The 16280-nt window shown below is 34.9% G+C and overlaps 1 protein-coding gene across 4 annotated transcripts in view; it reads left to right on the forward strand.

Annotated features, from left to right (window-relative positions):
- Positions 1 to 16280, forward strand: part of IDE (insulin degrading enzyme) — a 72499-nt gene that overhangs the window by 38269 nt on the left and 17950 nt on the right. For 3 of the 4 annotated variants that reach the window (XM_052799862.1, XM_052799863.1, XM_052799859.1), the window contains exons 12-17: positions 675 to 777; positions 1756 to 1878; positions 4887 to 4969; positions 9342 to 9486; positions 12305 to 12415; positions 14480 to 14600. In XM_052799862.1, coding sequence (XP_052655822.1) covers positions 675 to 777; positions 1756 to 1878; positions 4887 to 4969; positions 9342 to 9486; positions 12305 to 12415; positions 14480 to 14600 — 686 coding nt within the window. Of the gene's footprint in view, positions 1 to 674; positions 778 to 1755; positions 1879 to 4886; positions 4970 to 9341; positions 9487 to 10022; positions 10168 to 12304; positions 12416 to 14479; positions 14601 to 16280 lie in introns of all 4 variants that reach the window. The other variant, XM_052799861.1, reaches the window with a different exon arrangement.

A 16280-nucleotide genomic window follows, 5' to 3' on the forward strand; every position in this document is an offset into this window, starting at 1 on the left:
TCCTTCCAACTTGAGGTATTCTATGATTCAGGTTTCTAACTGAGTATAATTCTGTTGTACTGACTGTAAAATACATTAATCTTCCTGCTTTTCTTCCCTTCCCCTCAAAAAACCCAAACCAAAACAAAAAAAAGGGGAGAAACAGGTATCAATCTGAAATGAGAATATGAGAATGATTCAAAATGAAGAAACCCTCTTACTATCAGCTTATGAATAGGAGAGTGAAACTGCAATGACGTAATCTAAAACGCTAGGTCTGGCATAAAATTTCTATAGTCAGTATTTTCACATATCCGAATGTTGATATAGGTGGTATGAAAAATGTTGTCACTTCATCAATTTTGTAGAACATCTCAAGGACTGCTTTCTGTGTTTTCTGGAACAAGGACAAAGGCTAAAAAATAGAAATTGCGTGCAACAATATTTGTGTGTAAGTCTAGGTTGTAACACTTTAGAAAAAACAGTAAAACTAAATTATGCTGGTAACCTGATTTCATGGTTAACTTTAGTGTGTAGTTCAGTATACGTATACTTGCTATCCAAATGCGCTCTGTAATTTTCCAGGGACCAATAAATGCATTCTAGTGATGGAACAGAAATAGGGCTCTGAATAATTTCTCACAGTCTTTTCTCAGACGCATTCATGCCAAAGTGCTTTGTCTCTTTGTTTTCAGAGTTGCAATAGTTTCCAAGTCTTTTGAAGGAAAAACTGATCGAACAGAAGACTGGTATGGAACACAGTACAAACAAGAAGCAATTTCTGATGAAGTTATTAAGGTATGTTAAAACTTCTAATATATTCTAATATCTGCAAGTGAAGACAGTGGTAAATTCTTTATCATAGCTTTCCATTTAGTTGAAGGGAGAACTTAAATCTGTTGCTCTATATAGCATGAAAATTGTACAATGAGTCTGTTTAATATTATGAGAAGTAAGGATCTTGCGTTAGTCTTTAGATTTCAAATATTTATTACATAGGACAGATGTTTTAATGGTTTTAAACCATGTTAAGTACAGGGAATGTTATACCATTTTTGTTGTAAAAGAGCCATAATATGCAGTGGCTACTTAAAAATGTAAGCATAAACTTTTTAAAACTTAAAAGTCTCTATTAAATGTTAATGAACTAATCTGTTCTTAGGAACGGAATCTTTTTATAACTGCGATATCTAACTGTGTTTCTGAAATTGATTTTTGCAACTTAGAAAATAAGTGTATTTTTCCAATTAAATGAGCTTCTAAAAATCAGAAGTCCAACAAAGGAGTTGGGCACGTCCTTATTGAAACTTGTTATTGATCTATTCTTTTAAGAGATGGGTGTAAAATACACCCTAGAGCTAAACTGGACCTGCCGAGCATGCTTTGAACAGACGTTGCGTAGGAACACTTCACTTCCTTTAGGTTGTCCATACCTATGTTCTTGATTAGAATTATTGCTTATGTATTTAGTTTAATACCTTCAATTAGAGTTCACAGTAGCAGAAAAGGTGAGACATAGAACCACCTTCCACTCTACTGTAAACTTTTCAAAATTACTTTTTATCTTTTGTCTTCCTCCTCCTTCATCCTGCTGATAGCCTACTCCAACCTGGTTTCCTAGATATTTCTCTCTTTCCCTGTTATCTTAGTAGTATTTACACATAAGCTAGTGGAACACATTTTAAAATCTTTTGTTACAGCATAAAATAAATAAGTATATAACCATTAATTAAGCAGAAATTCTACTTAGCCTCATTGTTTCTCCTGTTTATCTAGAAATGGCAAAATGCTGACCTCAATGGGAAATTCAAGCTTCCAATGAAGAATGAGTTTATTCCTACTAACTTTGAGATTTTGCCATTGGAAAAAGATGCGACACAGTACCCTGCCCTTGTCAAGGTAAGCTGTCTGTATTTGTTCCGTTTGTTAGCTAATGTTCTGGGAAGTTAGCAGTTAATTCCTATGTGTTTTTAAAATACAGATCGTGTCATGTTCCAAAGTATAATAAACAAAAAATTAAAAAATGACTAGATATTGCTAGAAAGACAGTCGAAAGTTAATTCTTGATAAACTTTGGATTATGACTATTTGGTGTCCTGGTTTCAGCTGGGATAGAGTTAATTTTCTTCCTAGTAGCTGGTATAGTGTTATGTTTTGGATTCAGTATGAGAAGAATGTTGATAACACACTGATGTTTTCAGTTGTTGTTGTGTTTAGACTAAGTCAAGGATTTTTTCAGCTTCTCATGCCCAACCAGCAAGAAGGCTGGAGGGGCACAAGAAGTTGGGAGGGGACACAGCCAGGGCACCTGACCCAAACTGGCCAAAGGGGCATTCCATGCCATGTGATGTCATGCCCAGTATATAAACTGGGGGGAGTTGGTCTGGAGGGGGATTACTGCTCGGGAACTAACTCGGCATCGGTCAGTGAGTGGTGAGCAATTGCATTGTGCATCACTTGTTTTGTACATACCAATCCTTGTATTATCATTATTGTCATTTTATTATTGTTATTATTATCATTATTAGTTTCTTCCTGTCTGTTCTATTAAACTGTTCTTATCTTTTTTTCGTATTCTCTCCCCCATCCCACTGGGTGGGGGGGAGTGAGTGAGCAGCTGCGTGGTGCTTAGTTGCTGGCTGGGGTTAAACCATGACATTGGGTTCCTACAAAAATGAATCTACAAACAGCTTGAACTCTCTTTGCCCTTTTGAAAGTGTGTTAACAATTGATAGAAATAGTATTAAAGCTGTTTATTCAGCAGAAGGGTGACTGCCACTCTTACATTTTTTTGAGCAGTGTTCAGTAAGTCAAGCATGTAGATAAAGCTATTCTTTTATAACTGTGTATGGAAAAAGCTTGTGATTGCATGGAAGAAGGGAGAGCGATGTAAACATGTAAATAAACATCACTCTCCAGTCTCCTGGAAGCATCATTTAATGATATCAATATGTTTAGCAAATCTTAGTTGTTCCGAGTACCTAAAATTTACTAAAAATTACTTCTCACTACTACAGCATAGTTGTCTTTGCTAATGCTCATCTCTGTTCTAGGCTTAGTTGGAGGATAAATAGGAGAAGTCTTCTGCAATTACATGCTGTGCTTCAGTTTGAATACTCAATTCAGGAATACTTTTTGCACACCAGATTAATATGTCTACTTTAGTGCAAAGACATCCTTCAGGAAAACATATTTGTTCTGCACAGGGCATTTTAGCTCGGTGCTTGAAGCTGTATTATTAACAGAGGAGGACTTGGAGCATATGTTTAAGTCCATCCTGAACTGAAACCTTAAACCTCAGCGGGGAGACGTACTACAGCTCTATTAAGTAACAGTAATTGGTTTGCTGTAGAAACTTGATGGTCCTTCAGTGTCTCTGTAGCAACTAGGCAATTGATCCACACAAAAGCTTTGCTTTAAGGCATCATTGCTTTAGAAATGAATTTGCTTTTAGTTTTTCCTTTCCCTTTAAAATATGTTTTCTGAGCGAAAATGTTTTTAATCTTCTTTGATGAAATAAACATTATCTATTTTGCCTGCATCTCTTTTATTTTCTCCCCAGCTGTATGTCTGTGCCGTTTTGCTTTTGTGGGACCTGGCATTTGTCTGACCTCACAGCAAAACATTGCAAGAACTAAACCAGCAGAGATGAGCTGTACAAAAAAAAAAAAAGCAATTTTTCTGCTGTTTTATATGCCTAAGTGAGCTTACTATGGACTGGAGCAGTGTTGTGGAGAAGGGGAGGGATGGGAACATAAGTGCAGGAACAGGATGGCCATTTTCACTGGCACTATGTCACTGGGTCACCTTTGTTGTAATGGCACATGTTGCCCTAAAAAACCCTCAGGAAAGAGGACAGTTAGGATATGGGCTTTGGCCTGAGGGCCAGATTGTTACTATGGTCTGCAGCTAGTGATCTCCAGCTATTGGATCAGGTCTCCTGTACTACAGACAGGCTCTACTGTTTATCATTCTGTCCCTGATGTAATATGTATTCTAAAGTGTGTAGTAGCAATTGAACAGAATAAAAATTCTCTTGTCTCAGCGGGAAGCTGTAATTTGGCTTTTTAGTATGAGTCAAATATTGTGTAGAGGAAGGTGTGCTGTGAGAGACAAGATGACTTTTATCCAAAAAGGAGAAGGAAAATACCATGGCAAATCCCTGAGAAGCAAAGAACATCTGCTCAAAAATATGAGTAAGAAATAATTTTACATTTAACAGTTCTCTCTTCTTATGTATAGCAATTTAAAGAAAAGGTGTTGGGGGATAAAGTTAACTAGAGTTGGAACAGAGAGAAAGTATCTTTCACGGCTTTTGTGGGAGAAGAAACAATGGAGGAGGTTGTTTAGATTCTTTCCTGTACTAGGAGATTATTCTAAAACATTTTGGTGACAGATCTTTTAACTAATTTCCAACTAGCTTTACTACTTTTTGTAAATGTTTATGTGGTTTTTCTTACCAATGTTACTTTAAAACAACATACAATGCATTAATTTTTACTGAAAACATTAAATACAGAATTACATTCTTAGTGTAAAACATGTAACTATATACTGCTGTAGTGCTGCTTAATGGCACATCTTTTAATGCCAGCATTAGTAGGGAATTTTGTGAAGCTAACTCTTTCTTTGATCACTCCTGCTCTAGAAAAGTATTTCCCATTTTGATCATAACTTCATTCACAATGCTGCAGCCATTTAACTGCTTGTTAAGGTGACATAGGGTAAGAAGAGCATCTCAGTAAGGATAGATGGATGTATACACAAATGTATATAGCAAGAATGTGAATTTAAGGCGACAATGCTAAACTGATATTTGAAGTGGTGAAGAGACTTTTTTTTAAAATAGTGTAACATGTTACAGTTAAAAGTTAGGTGACTTAACAAAACTTATTTTCTTGACACAGGACACTGCTATGAGCAAACTGTGGTTCAAGCAAGATGACAAATTTTTTTTGCCAAAAGCTTGTCTCAACTTTGAATTTTTCAGGTATGCATTGTTAAGTATATCACATAAATTGCTCTCCAGAAGTTTGTTGTTTGTTGGGAATCTGCATTTCTGTGGCAAAAACTTTTTTGCATGTATTGAGGCTTTAAAACATTTGTTCTTGCTTGGGAATATGCAATAAGATACAGGTAGCAGGAAGGCTCATGTAAGTTATGCGGTAGTTGAGTAGCAAGCAGTTTGAGGTGCTCCATCTATATTAACAGGAAAAGTTTATCTAAAAATACTTTAAAAACAAGTTTTCTTCTATGTTTTATTTGCTATACCTGAAATATGCCTGCCGATAGGACCTACTACATATTGCAGTATACCTCTTTAAAAATGGGTGTGTATTATTTTAAATTAATGAATAAATTGCAACTATTTTAAGATAGTGGGTTTTTTATAAAATGCTATTCTGATAATGGTTTTAGGTTCAAATTCTGTTTTAATTTGCATAATGCAAGCCAGGATAAAATTCTAAGTGCTTAAAATTGTGGCATTTTATTTAACCAACAACTGATTTTTATTTTATTTTTTTAGAAGAACACCGTCTGTTTTATCAATGAATGTGTGATTCTCACCTCAAGATGCATGATAAAGTGCTGTAATGTTAATTCTGGTCTTGCATTATTTTTGTCACAGGAAAACTATCTTTTTTTTTAAAGTGAGCATGATGATGTACCTTCTTAGTGTTCCTTTCAAGTAATAATTTCTAACGTTTGAATTAAAAAAAAAATACTGCTGTCTTTAGAGTGCAGCTATTTCTGTGCTGGACTACTGAAAGTGAAAATAATTTCAGGAACTCTCCTTTGGTCTAATTAAATGATTCAGTGATATTGCTGGAAAGGCTATTATGAGGGCTCTGATAGATGCTCATAGATGCACTGTTGAGACCTTGTTTTGAGTGACCACTTGAAATTTTTCTTGGCAGAATTTTAGGTAGAGGGTTTTTTCTGAGGGTGTCAGATCTTGGTTCTGGTGTTGGTACTAGTTGGGGAAAATAGGTTGCCAGGGCATTTCCTCTTTCTTTTTGCTTTTTGAAACCATAGGGCAAACATTACAACTGTTTCAACTTCAGTGTGTCAGGAAATGGAAGATCAAAATGGTAACTACAATTGCAATATTTTGCCACCTTTGCTCATACCTGGTGGCTTTTGCTTTTACTATGTTTGGCTAAAATCCAAAATAAGATTTTGTTGAGGGACACTGAGTTTGTTATATAGTTGTGTTTTGGGGTTTTTTTCAAATCAATTCCAAATGAGCTATGAGTGATCCAATCTCTATACCAGTTTGTGAGTGATTAAAAGATAATAATTGATTTTATGTAGAGCACACAAAGGTGTAAGTATGCACACATACGCACAATATCGTAGAATCATAGAATGCTTTGGGTTGGAAGGGACCTTTAAAGGTCATCTAGTCCAACCACCGCTACAATGAGCCAGGGACGTCTTCAACTAGATATTTGGTGGTAGTCTTTCCCAGTTAGATTTGTGCTTTCATGTCAGTGAGCCCTTTTTAAAAGCCAGGAGTACTTGAGCTTTGCTGACTAATGTAATAGAATGATTTGCCTCTTTTCTCCTAGGAATGGTTATAGGTGGAAAGGTGGCTTTTTTCTTAGGGTTGGGGACGAGGGTTCTTGCTTTTTCTTTAAAAACATGAGGTGGTAATTGTATATGAATGGATGTGAGGAGATTTTGACAATATTGGGTACATCATCTGCAAAAGAAGTTGTAAGCAGGTTTGTCTGGTTTTGATACTTAAGATAGATTCTTAGTGAATCTCTCTCTTTTGAGACTGGTAATGCTAATGGTCATTGCAGGAAATGGTGAAATGTATAGTGTTTATTCATAAGACTTGATGAAATTACCCACAGCTCTTTTGGCCAAGTGAATTGGTAAAGCAAGCCATCTTAATAACATTGGTTTTCATAAAGTTTTAGCCTCAATTCTAGATTAGAATATGATGACTATGCTGCAGTGTGGCAGATTACAAGAATTTGTTCACACTACAGACTGCTTCAGTAAGATAGAAAAACTAGAGGATTTCTTCTGCCTGCAGCCCTGATGATCACGAATCTTTGGAAGAATTCCTGACCCAGATGTTATAGCAGCAACTGCTGTGTAGATGAATTAAGAGGAAGTTAATGAGGGTGGTTTCTCCTTCAAACATACAAATCCAGTAGGAACAATCTGAGTATATGAATCTCTTGAAGTCACCTTGTTCCAAAACTGAAAATCTCTACATGGCACAGGTCTTGCATTAAAGAAACACCACAGTAAAAACCTCTGACGCAGGACTTATCATCCAGCCTAAAGCATGATGATAAGCTTTTGCTTTTGTATGAATTATGACTTAAGAACTCAACAAGGATCCTTCTTTAAAAGGAAGCAAAGTAACAATGTAATGTGCTGTTGTTTTAAAAACTTCCTAAAGGTATTTGCAAACTCTGCACTTCAAATTTCCCAAGGTTTAGAGAGATGAATGTTAAAAATATAATGCTAATTATTTTTAACTGGATACTTGCTACCTTCCAGTTTAAGAAATATTTCAAGCAACTTGAGTTGCTCGTAAGGTAACTCAGGATCAACACTTCAGTGTTGATTCCAGCTATGTCACTTACAGTTCTGTTTGAGAGGGGAAAAGACTAGACTTTAAGATTTTTCAAATACACTATCAGTGATTGAGTTGTTCTGCTTCCACAAGTCTAGTAAAAAAATGGTAAACTACAAATAAGCATTTATTTACAAAGTTGTCAGTAATAGAAGGCAAATCCCAGAACAGTGTTATAATAATTGTTTTCTGTTATTTTTCACTTGAGGATTAATGATTTAGTAGTATTCATTATTTTCAAAACTCCCTATTGGCCTTTGCCAGCTAAATGAGTATACAGAAGTTATAACTGATACAGACATAGTAATCACTCAAACTGATTAAGTCTCTATTCTAGTATCAGAATGGAAAATAATATAATGAGTTTGGAGGAAGGTTTGTGATAACATAGGATTGACCTACATCTTGCTTTGAATTCAGTCGTGATTAAAAAATTCAATATTAATTGGATTTGCATCATTGGGCATATTGAAATTGCTCAGTTTTAGGAAATTCTCATTGTAGGGAGAAATGCAAATAGCAGAGTCTTTTTTTTTTTTTTTAACTAACCCAGTGGTAGTAAAAAAGCATATCCTAGGCTAAGATTTCAGACTACAGCAGGCTCTGCTTCTCTAATAGATTTTTTTTTTTTTTTTAATTTTTCTTTTTTTACATCTATTCCCATACTTCCTTTCCTTAATCTAGAAGGGAGGAGACATCAAGGCCTTACTAAAAACTGCTAGGAACCTTCTTGAAAATACCGTTGCAATGTATTTTAAAGTTATCAGCATGTGTTGTGGCGATGTGATCTTTGTTTTACTACAGTAATGTTGGTATACACTACGAAATACCATGCTATGTAGGCGTAAACATATATAATAGCATGTCTCAGAATATGACCATTAGTGACTGCTTAGGGAAAATAAATGCAAATGGCGTGGTTTTGAATTGCAAGCCATATCCTGACAGCAGATTGTTTTAGATACTACTGATTATTTCTGTGAAATTGATAATGAATTTACGTGCACTTCAGAAGCTTTAGAAATAAATATTCAATCATAGTACAAATAACTTGTCTTAACTTTGCAAATTTTTAAAACACACAGATAATTAACAATTGCCACAGGTGAAACATGGCTTGAGTCTTAGAGTTGCATTTCTCTTTTTGAGAAATTTGTAACAGCATTGTATGTGATCAGATGCTTCTAAAAAACAGTAGAGCTTGTATAGTTGTTGCCATTAAAAAGATAACACAAAAACTACGGTGGTATGAAAATGGATACGCCATGCTTCTTTCCTGAGCTGAACTTAGCATGTACTGCATATTTTTCATGCCAGAAATTGCTAATCTCTTAATTTCTGTAATAGAAACTACTTTGTTTTCTGACAGTGTAGAAGTATTAATTACATTATATTCAGTACATAGGCTTTCATTTCAGTCTATTAAATTATGTTGGTTATTCAGGGTGTATTTAGTTTATTTTACTCCTGGTGAATTCTGGCTGTGCAGCAAAGTAAACATAACGTGTCTTGATTTATGAGCACAAATAAGAGAATATCTCTGGAATCTTCAATATATTTAGGCATCGCTCAAACCATAAGCAATGGTTTATAATTATTTTCCAGTATGTTCATATTTGGCTTCAAAATAGGAATCCTTCATAATGGGATCCATCAGCGTACTTGCAGTAAATATTGTTTCCTTCAGATCAAACTTAAAAGGCCAAAAGAAGCTGAGAAATAATTTTAAACTGGATATTTTACTTTCAACATTTTCTTCCAGCCCATTTGCTTACGTGGATCCCTTGCATTGTAACATGGCCTATTTGTACCTTGAACTACTCAAAGACTCCCTCAACGAGTATGCATATGCAGCAGAACTAGCTGGCTTGAACTATGATCTCCAAAATACCATCTATGGGATGTATGTAAGTACCCAAATCAAAGAAAAGCTTAGAGCCTTAAAACTACTTCCACTCATCAACATTTTTACATTGATTTGATGGAAGGACTTTTATTTAAAAAATGGGTCTAAAGCTGTTACTCCTTTTGATCTTGGTTATTAACCATCCTTTCTTTAATTTGAATTTTAAGTTGAATTTTGTTCAAAGTCTTCAACAATCTTTCCATTCATATTAAGCAAATTTTCTTCTTTATTTTTATATCATTCATGAAATTAATTAGTTGTAAGATTTGTTCCTCCATTTAAAAAAAGAAAAAAGCAACCCTAATCCAAGCTTACATATTTATTTCAGTTTGTCAGATATCTGCTAAAAACTTTCTGACTGATGGGGTAGAAGACCCCCTTTTCATGCTATTAAATAAGTGGTACACTTCAGCTTTCCTGTTCAAGAACTACTGATCATGAGGCTGCATATACATACTCTTCAGTCATGTTTCTTCATCCATTACTTTGTCACTGCTTGAGGTATCAAAGCATTTATTTTGTTTTTCTTTTTGTTAGTCGCTACATTTATGCTGATCCTCTCCATTGCAACATGACATACCTGTTTATCAGGTTATTGAAGGATGATTTAAAAGAGTATACATATGCAGCACGCCTCTCAGGTTTGATCTATGGCATTGCATCAGGAATGAATGCAATACTTGTAAGTAAGAAAAAAAATGCAGGAAGAAATGAAACAGCTTGGGAGTTGTTGAGCTTGGAGAAAACATTTGACTTCTGCATTTCTAAATGAGATGGTTAATGGTTTTTTCCTTGCATATATCTCATTAATTAAAGGCAAAGCAAAACTGTATTTTAATCAGTACTGAGTGACCTGTTTAAGATTGCAGTGTCTTGTGAACATGTGTGCAGTGCAATTGTTGCATTCTAGTTCACATTTTTACTTGCTTGCATGGTAATCTTGAAAGTACTATTGCTGGCTTCTATATAAAAAGATTAACTTTTCTGTTGACTGAATCTCAACTTTACAGATTTTGTTATAATTCTCTAATTCTGCTGTAGTGAGCTGTGGAAATGGATTGTGCATGTGCTCATTAGAGTGCAGTGCTGGATATTTATGGCTTTTCCTTAGTGTTTGTTTTTATTATGTGTTTTGTAATCTATTTTAAAGTGCTGACAATACTTACTGTATAAATACTGATATTATGGGAAATGGTTATTTCTTACTCAGCTTCTCCTGTGAGATTTATGATAGGAGATTGTAATAGTCTCTCTTGAAGTTCAGTTAAAAGCTTTTATTAACCATCATTCTATTCCAAAATGTGTTTTGAAATTTCCTGTAGAAGTACTATTTCCCAAAGCATCTCAGTAAGAGAATATACTGTATATTGTCTTTAAATTTTCTGTATGAGAGTGCTGCAATTTCCTTTTTTTTTTTTTTTTTTTTTTTTTTATCCAATGCAAATATAATTTCCTGGTAGCATTCACTTAACTTACTGCAAACATGGTTATCTGTTCTCAGTTTCAAAGCTTGCTGGTGTTTCCATGGTCAGAGTCAATTCCTTTAAACAGAAAAAGCAGGGGTGGATGTCTGTGTGTAATTTTCTTAATTTTTAGTCACAGTTTAGAAGTTCAGAGTTATTTTAAATGTTAGCTGTTTTTTTGTAGGGTCTTTATATTCTTCTACTCTAAAGATTCTATTTTCATATATTAAATCAGTTTACTTCATTTTGATGTCTGGGAACTTCTGATATTCTTTTCTATATTGTGAGAAGTTTTATCGTCAATAGGTGTAACTGTAAAATGTTGATACTTTAAGCAAGGACAGATGCTACACTGAAAACAGTCACCCATGGTGATTGTTGAACAATTTGGGTTTTTTAGGCTAATTTAGAATAAGAGCCTTTGTCATAAATCCGTTTATGATAGCTTTTTCTTCAAATTCACGGTTCAGGTATGTTTCAGTAACTGCAGAAGAAAGAATTCTTCCTACTGTAAAGCAGGAATGTATGTCGGTTTGTGTCCTAAAGTGTAGTTTTACCTTTAATAATTAAACTGCACAAATCCAATTAAATTCTCATTTTGAGATACCAAATTTTGAAGTTGTTTCCCCCCCAAAGGCCTTCCAAATGCCTTTTTTCAGTAGGCAAACTTTCTGTAGCTTGATGCAATCATATAGTAATTTTTAAGTTCCAATGTTGTTTGTTTTTTTTTTTAATGACCAAGTTTATTTCATATATACTTTCAAAAAAATGGGTATGATCAGATCAATATCTCATTATGATTGTAGACTAACTACCTTGGTGTTTCAGCCCAGCACCATCCTGCTTATAAATTGTGCTGCTGTTGACAGTACCCCTTTTCTTGTAGTACTGCTTACTTATGTAAAATATTTTTTTGAGCAACAAGATAAACATGCAGCAAGGTTAAAAGTAAATTGGAGAGAATATTTAAATAGGCTGTCAATCCAGATTTCATTACTAAAATGAAAAACCTAGAGTGAAACCATTTCAGTACTCCAGATGTACAGTTTAGTGTAGTGACTGGACTCAATACTTGTAATCATTAAAAATCTGTATTCAGAGTACAATTTGCTTACATTGACATGAAATGACATTAATTCTCTGCATTCATAACTGCTGGGCAAATATGCAGTATTATATTCATCAGTTATCTTTTGATGGGTAAAGGGATTTTATTTCAGAACGAGTTCATGTTGAATAATGTTGAATTTAGAGTAAGTGTTGAAAAGTATTGTTCATTGAATTATACAAGACTTGGTAATTGTTTTATTCTTTTTATCTTCCACATTTAAAGCAAATTATGCACTTTTTCCATAGCTTTCTGTAAAAGGTTATAATGACAAGCAACATATCTTGCTCAAGAAGATCATTGAGAAAATGGCTACTTTTGAGATTGATGAAAAACGATTTGAAATTATCAAGGAAGCGGTAAGCTACATGAGAAATTTACATTTTGGAGTAATTTAAAATGGAATGCATTGACTTGAAATGAAATCTGAGGGCTGATGATCTGTGGAAATAGAGAGTGAAATTCTGCCTCATTGGGACTGCAGAAGCTTTTTTCTTTTGTCTTTTTTGTGGCCATGAGTTCTCTGTAGTGTTTGTATTACATTCTTTGGTTAAAAATAACTGGCTCTGGAATATTCTTTCAGTAGGTCTGTCTTATGATTGATCAAGGGATTGCAACTTGCTTTGATAGAAGTAGAAATCTAAGAAGGGGGATGGGAGGGGAAATCTTAACTTTATATCCTGTTTTACAATTTGGAAAGGCCCCAATGGGATCTAGCCATAAAAGAAGGGGAAAATGGATGAAGGGGGAAAGGAAGTGTTGAAAAGATTTGCAACATTTCTTCTCCCTAGATGTGAAGAGGAGCTCTGCTCCTGGGCCAAGATCCTTTGGTGCAAAAGTAACCTGCTGGTTAAGTACATGCTGACTTCTGAAAGTCTCCCTTCCTAAATTTAATGACTGATCTAGATATATGGAATGTCAGTTAGATTTTTTTTTTTTTTTTTTTTTTTTTTTTTTAGCTCCTGAGGTACATTTATGAACAGTGATTACATTTGCTCAGCCAAACAACATACATAATTGTTGTTCTGGTTCTTTCTTTAGAGCAGGACAAGTAAAACAAAGGAAATTAACAAATTAGATATTGGCACTCATAGCAATGAGTTGTTGTGGAGGTATAAATGAGTGCACAAGGATTAGACTGGTGGTGGGGAATGGACTGACTTCTGGCCCAGAAAGCTTGCAAATAGCGTGCAGTAGATGAGACAGCTAGGGTTGCAAGGAAGATCACCCTGTGCTTGCTAAAGTCTTACTTTAATCCTGTGCTGCTGGTGATTTTTTGAACAAGTGACTGGCCTAGACAGACACCACGGCCGTCTTTAGTTCATTACTATTTAGTAGGAAATTCTAAGCAGGTAGACATCAAACATGAGGTAGGTTTATTATAACAGCACTTTATTTAGGGCTCTGTGTACCTAAGATACATTAATTGCCTGGAAAGTTTTAACTGGATGTGACAAATGTCAAGGTACAAAACCCCAACTCATGGATCTGTGAATGATCTGTTTTGGATTATTTTCTTTTAGTTTAAGGTGTTTCCCTGATTGTCTTTACAGTTCACTTGAACTTTTCTGTATTATGCATGTTTTGTCATTCTATAGACTTTTGTTACATAGGCCTTTTGTGTATGTAAAATAAGACAAAATACAAAAAAGTCAAATCAAGATTGCAGTTTTTCCCCTCATGTCTACACCTAACAGATAAGAGAGGTATCAGCTTCTAGTTTCTGTTTGGAACAGATAGAAGGATGCATCCTCAGCACCTTCATGCTCGCTGCTTCTCACTTGTGCTATGAAATTATTGTACTGGAAATGATCCCAGCTTGCCAAAACTGTTGGTTTGCACTTTCCAGTTCCTCTGGTAGAGGAAAAAGGTTCTGCTTATTTTGTAAAGGTGCAGTTGGACTAGAAAGGAGTTTCTTTGGAGAAGCTCACTGATTCTTCTCTCATACCTCCTTTATCCAGCCAAAGAATGCAAAGAATTTCCCAGATGCTCCTGTATTTTTCTAACCAAGTCAGTCCAGGGAAGCAACTGGGAGAAAAATACATTTTCTATTAGCGATATTTCCCCACCCCACCCACAGACAGTCATCACAGAATATGTATTTCCTGGGTAGAGTAACTTGATCTAAATACTTATTTAGGTCTAACTGCAATAATATGATTTCCGGCCATTAATTTTATGGACAAGTTTGATTCTGTGCTTATTTCAACTATCTTAATGGTTACTGCTTAACCCATGGGCTCAGAAGCCCACATTATTACTAAGGTAATTTAACACAATTTTTTAACAAGTCTAACAAGCAAGAGAATGTTCTTGACATTTGAATGTATCTTTTTGATGATACACAAAGTTGAGAGTACAAGGTTAATATTTTATGTTTAGAAATAGAGTTCTACAATTTGAACTTAATTATTTTGTTTTAGTACATGAGATCACTTAACAACTTCAGGGCTGAACAGCCTCACCAGCATGCAATGTATTATCTCCGACTCCTGATGACAGAAGTTGCTTGGACCAAAGATGAATTAAAAGAAGCTCTAGATGGTAATGATCTGCCAGTTTTAAACTTAATTATTTTATTTTTTTCTTACGGAAAATGTCTTGTTACTAAAGTAATTAAGGTACCTATTTTGAACTCTACCCATTATTCAAGTGAAGCCCCTGCAGTGCCAGACCTGAGCTGATGCTGGTGGATGTTGATGCCTCTGCAGTTGTCCTCCAGTTTCTAGAAAGTATAGTAGTTCAGGCAAAAGGCCTCAAATGGCAAAACTTGCAGGTAAAAGTTCAGGCTTTGTGGGTATGAGCCTGGGTATGGTGAATCCAGTGCTTAACCAACTCTGCTAAAATCATTTGGCTCTAATTGACATCTTGCAGACACGTTGGAGTGTATCTGCATCGTACTTACCAATGTGCATACTATTTTGTTTTTTCCATTATCAGGGAATCCTCACTCCTGTTTCTGTAGATAATAAAGAACTGTAGGCAACAATGGTAACAAAGAACATTGTGGTTCTTAACAAAGAGCAAGTGCCCCCTATATTTGGAAGCAGAAGAAATTTCAAATTAGGAGTTCTAATTGTATTTAGTAATAGCTGAAGAACTCTTCTCTACCTGTATCTTACTGTGTTACAACAAAAGGCTGTTACTGGGACAGTTTGCAAAATATCTTGTAAGATCTTCTCGGAATAAACTGAGGTGTTCTTTTCAAGAAGAATATCTGGATTTTGTATTTATTTGAGGGATTGGATTCAGAATACATATCCATAGTTGTCAAAGACTTGACACATACCATACTTTTTGAAGTTGTGATGCTGAAAATGGCTTCATTGAGATAGCCTCTATAGATGCCCTGAGCCAGCTGCACAGGGCTGTGTTTTTTCTACAGGATTGCTCCAGGATAGAAATATAAATGTTTAGTTGTATAGTTTCATGAATGATTGCAGGTATCTCTGAGATTAGCAGTGGTGCCAGTGCTACCTATGAAGTCAATGACAAAACTAACGCTGATTTTCATGGCAGTGGATTCAGCTATATGTAGGTCACTCCTTTTTTTTAATGATTACTGAATTTTTGAAAAAATAAGAGGTTTTCTGTTCCTTGTGTAAGTTGTCTTTATAAGATTAATGCTACTGTATTCAGCATAAGAATGGCTAAAAATGGAATGCTGGAAAGGAATGCTGTCTACTTAGCACTGCTGGAAATCTGCTTGAAATACAGGGGATTTGTGCATGATTTTTTTCTCTTTTCCCCTCTCACACTCAATGTGACCATAATCTTTTGCACTATTAATAAGCAATTCTAGGGGCAAAAATTAAGATTAGAGTTATACAACAATAAAAAGTTGATTTGGAATCAGGGAAAAATGTGGAAATGAATTTTTTACTGGTGGTCAGTTACCTCTTAAGAGAGGGAAAGACTGATAAGCATGGTATAGGTTTTTCTAATACAAATGAAATCTGTTAGATATGTATGCATCCCCCACTGAATAACTGAGTGACCTTATAATCTTGATTGCACTTGTCTTTTCAAAACTTTTTGTTAAATACACGAGTATTGTTAGTTTTTATTTCAGTTGATAAAATGACAGAATGAGAAATTGATAGATTTGGTGATACAGTGTGGGTATTCTTGTACTGTTAGGAAATTAAGAATGGAGATGTTGACTTTGGGATGAATACCCCATCCATTCAACCATCCTTCCTCTCTTATTCCATTGCTTATGTA

Source organism: Harpia harpyja, chromosome 10 (genome assembly GCF_026419915.1).
Source record: "Harpia harpyja isolate bHarHar1 chromosome 10, bHarHar1 primary haplotype, whole genome shotgun sequence".
NCBI lineage: Eukaryota > Metazoa > Chordata > Aves > Accipitriformes > Accipitridae > Harpia > Harpia harpyja.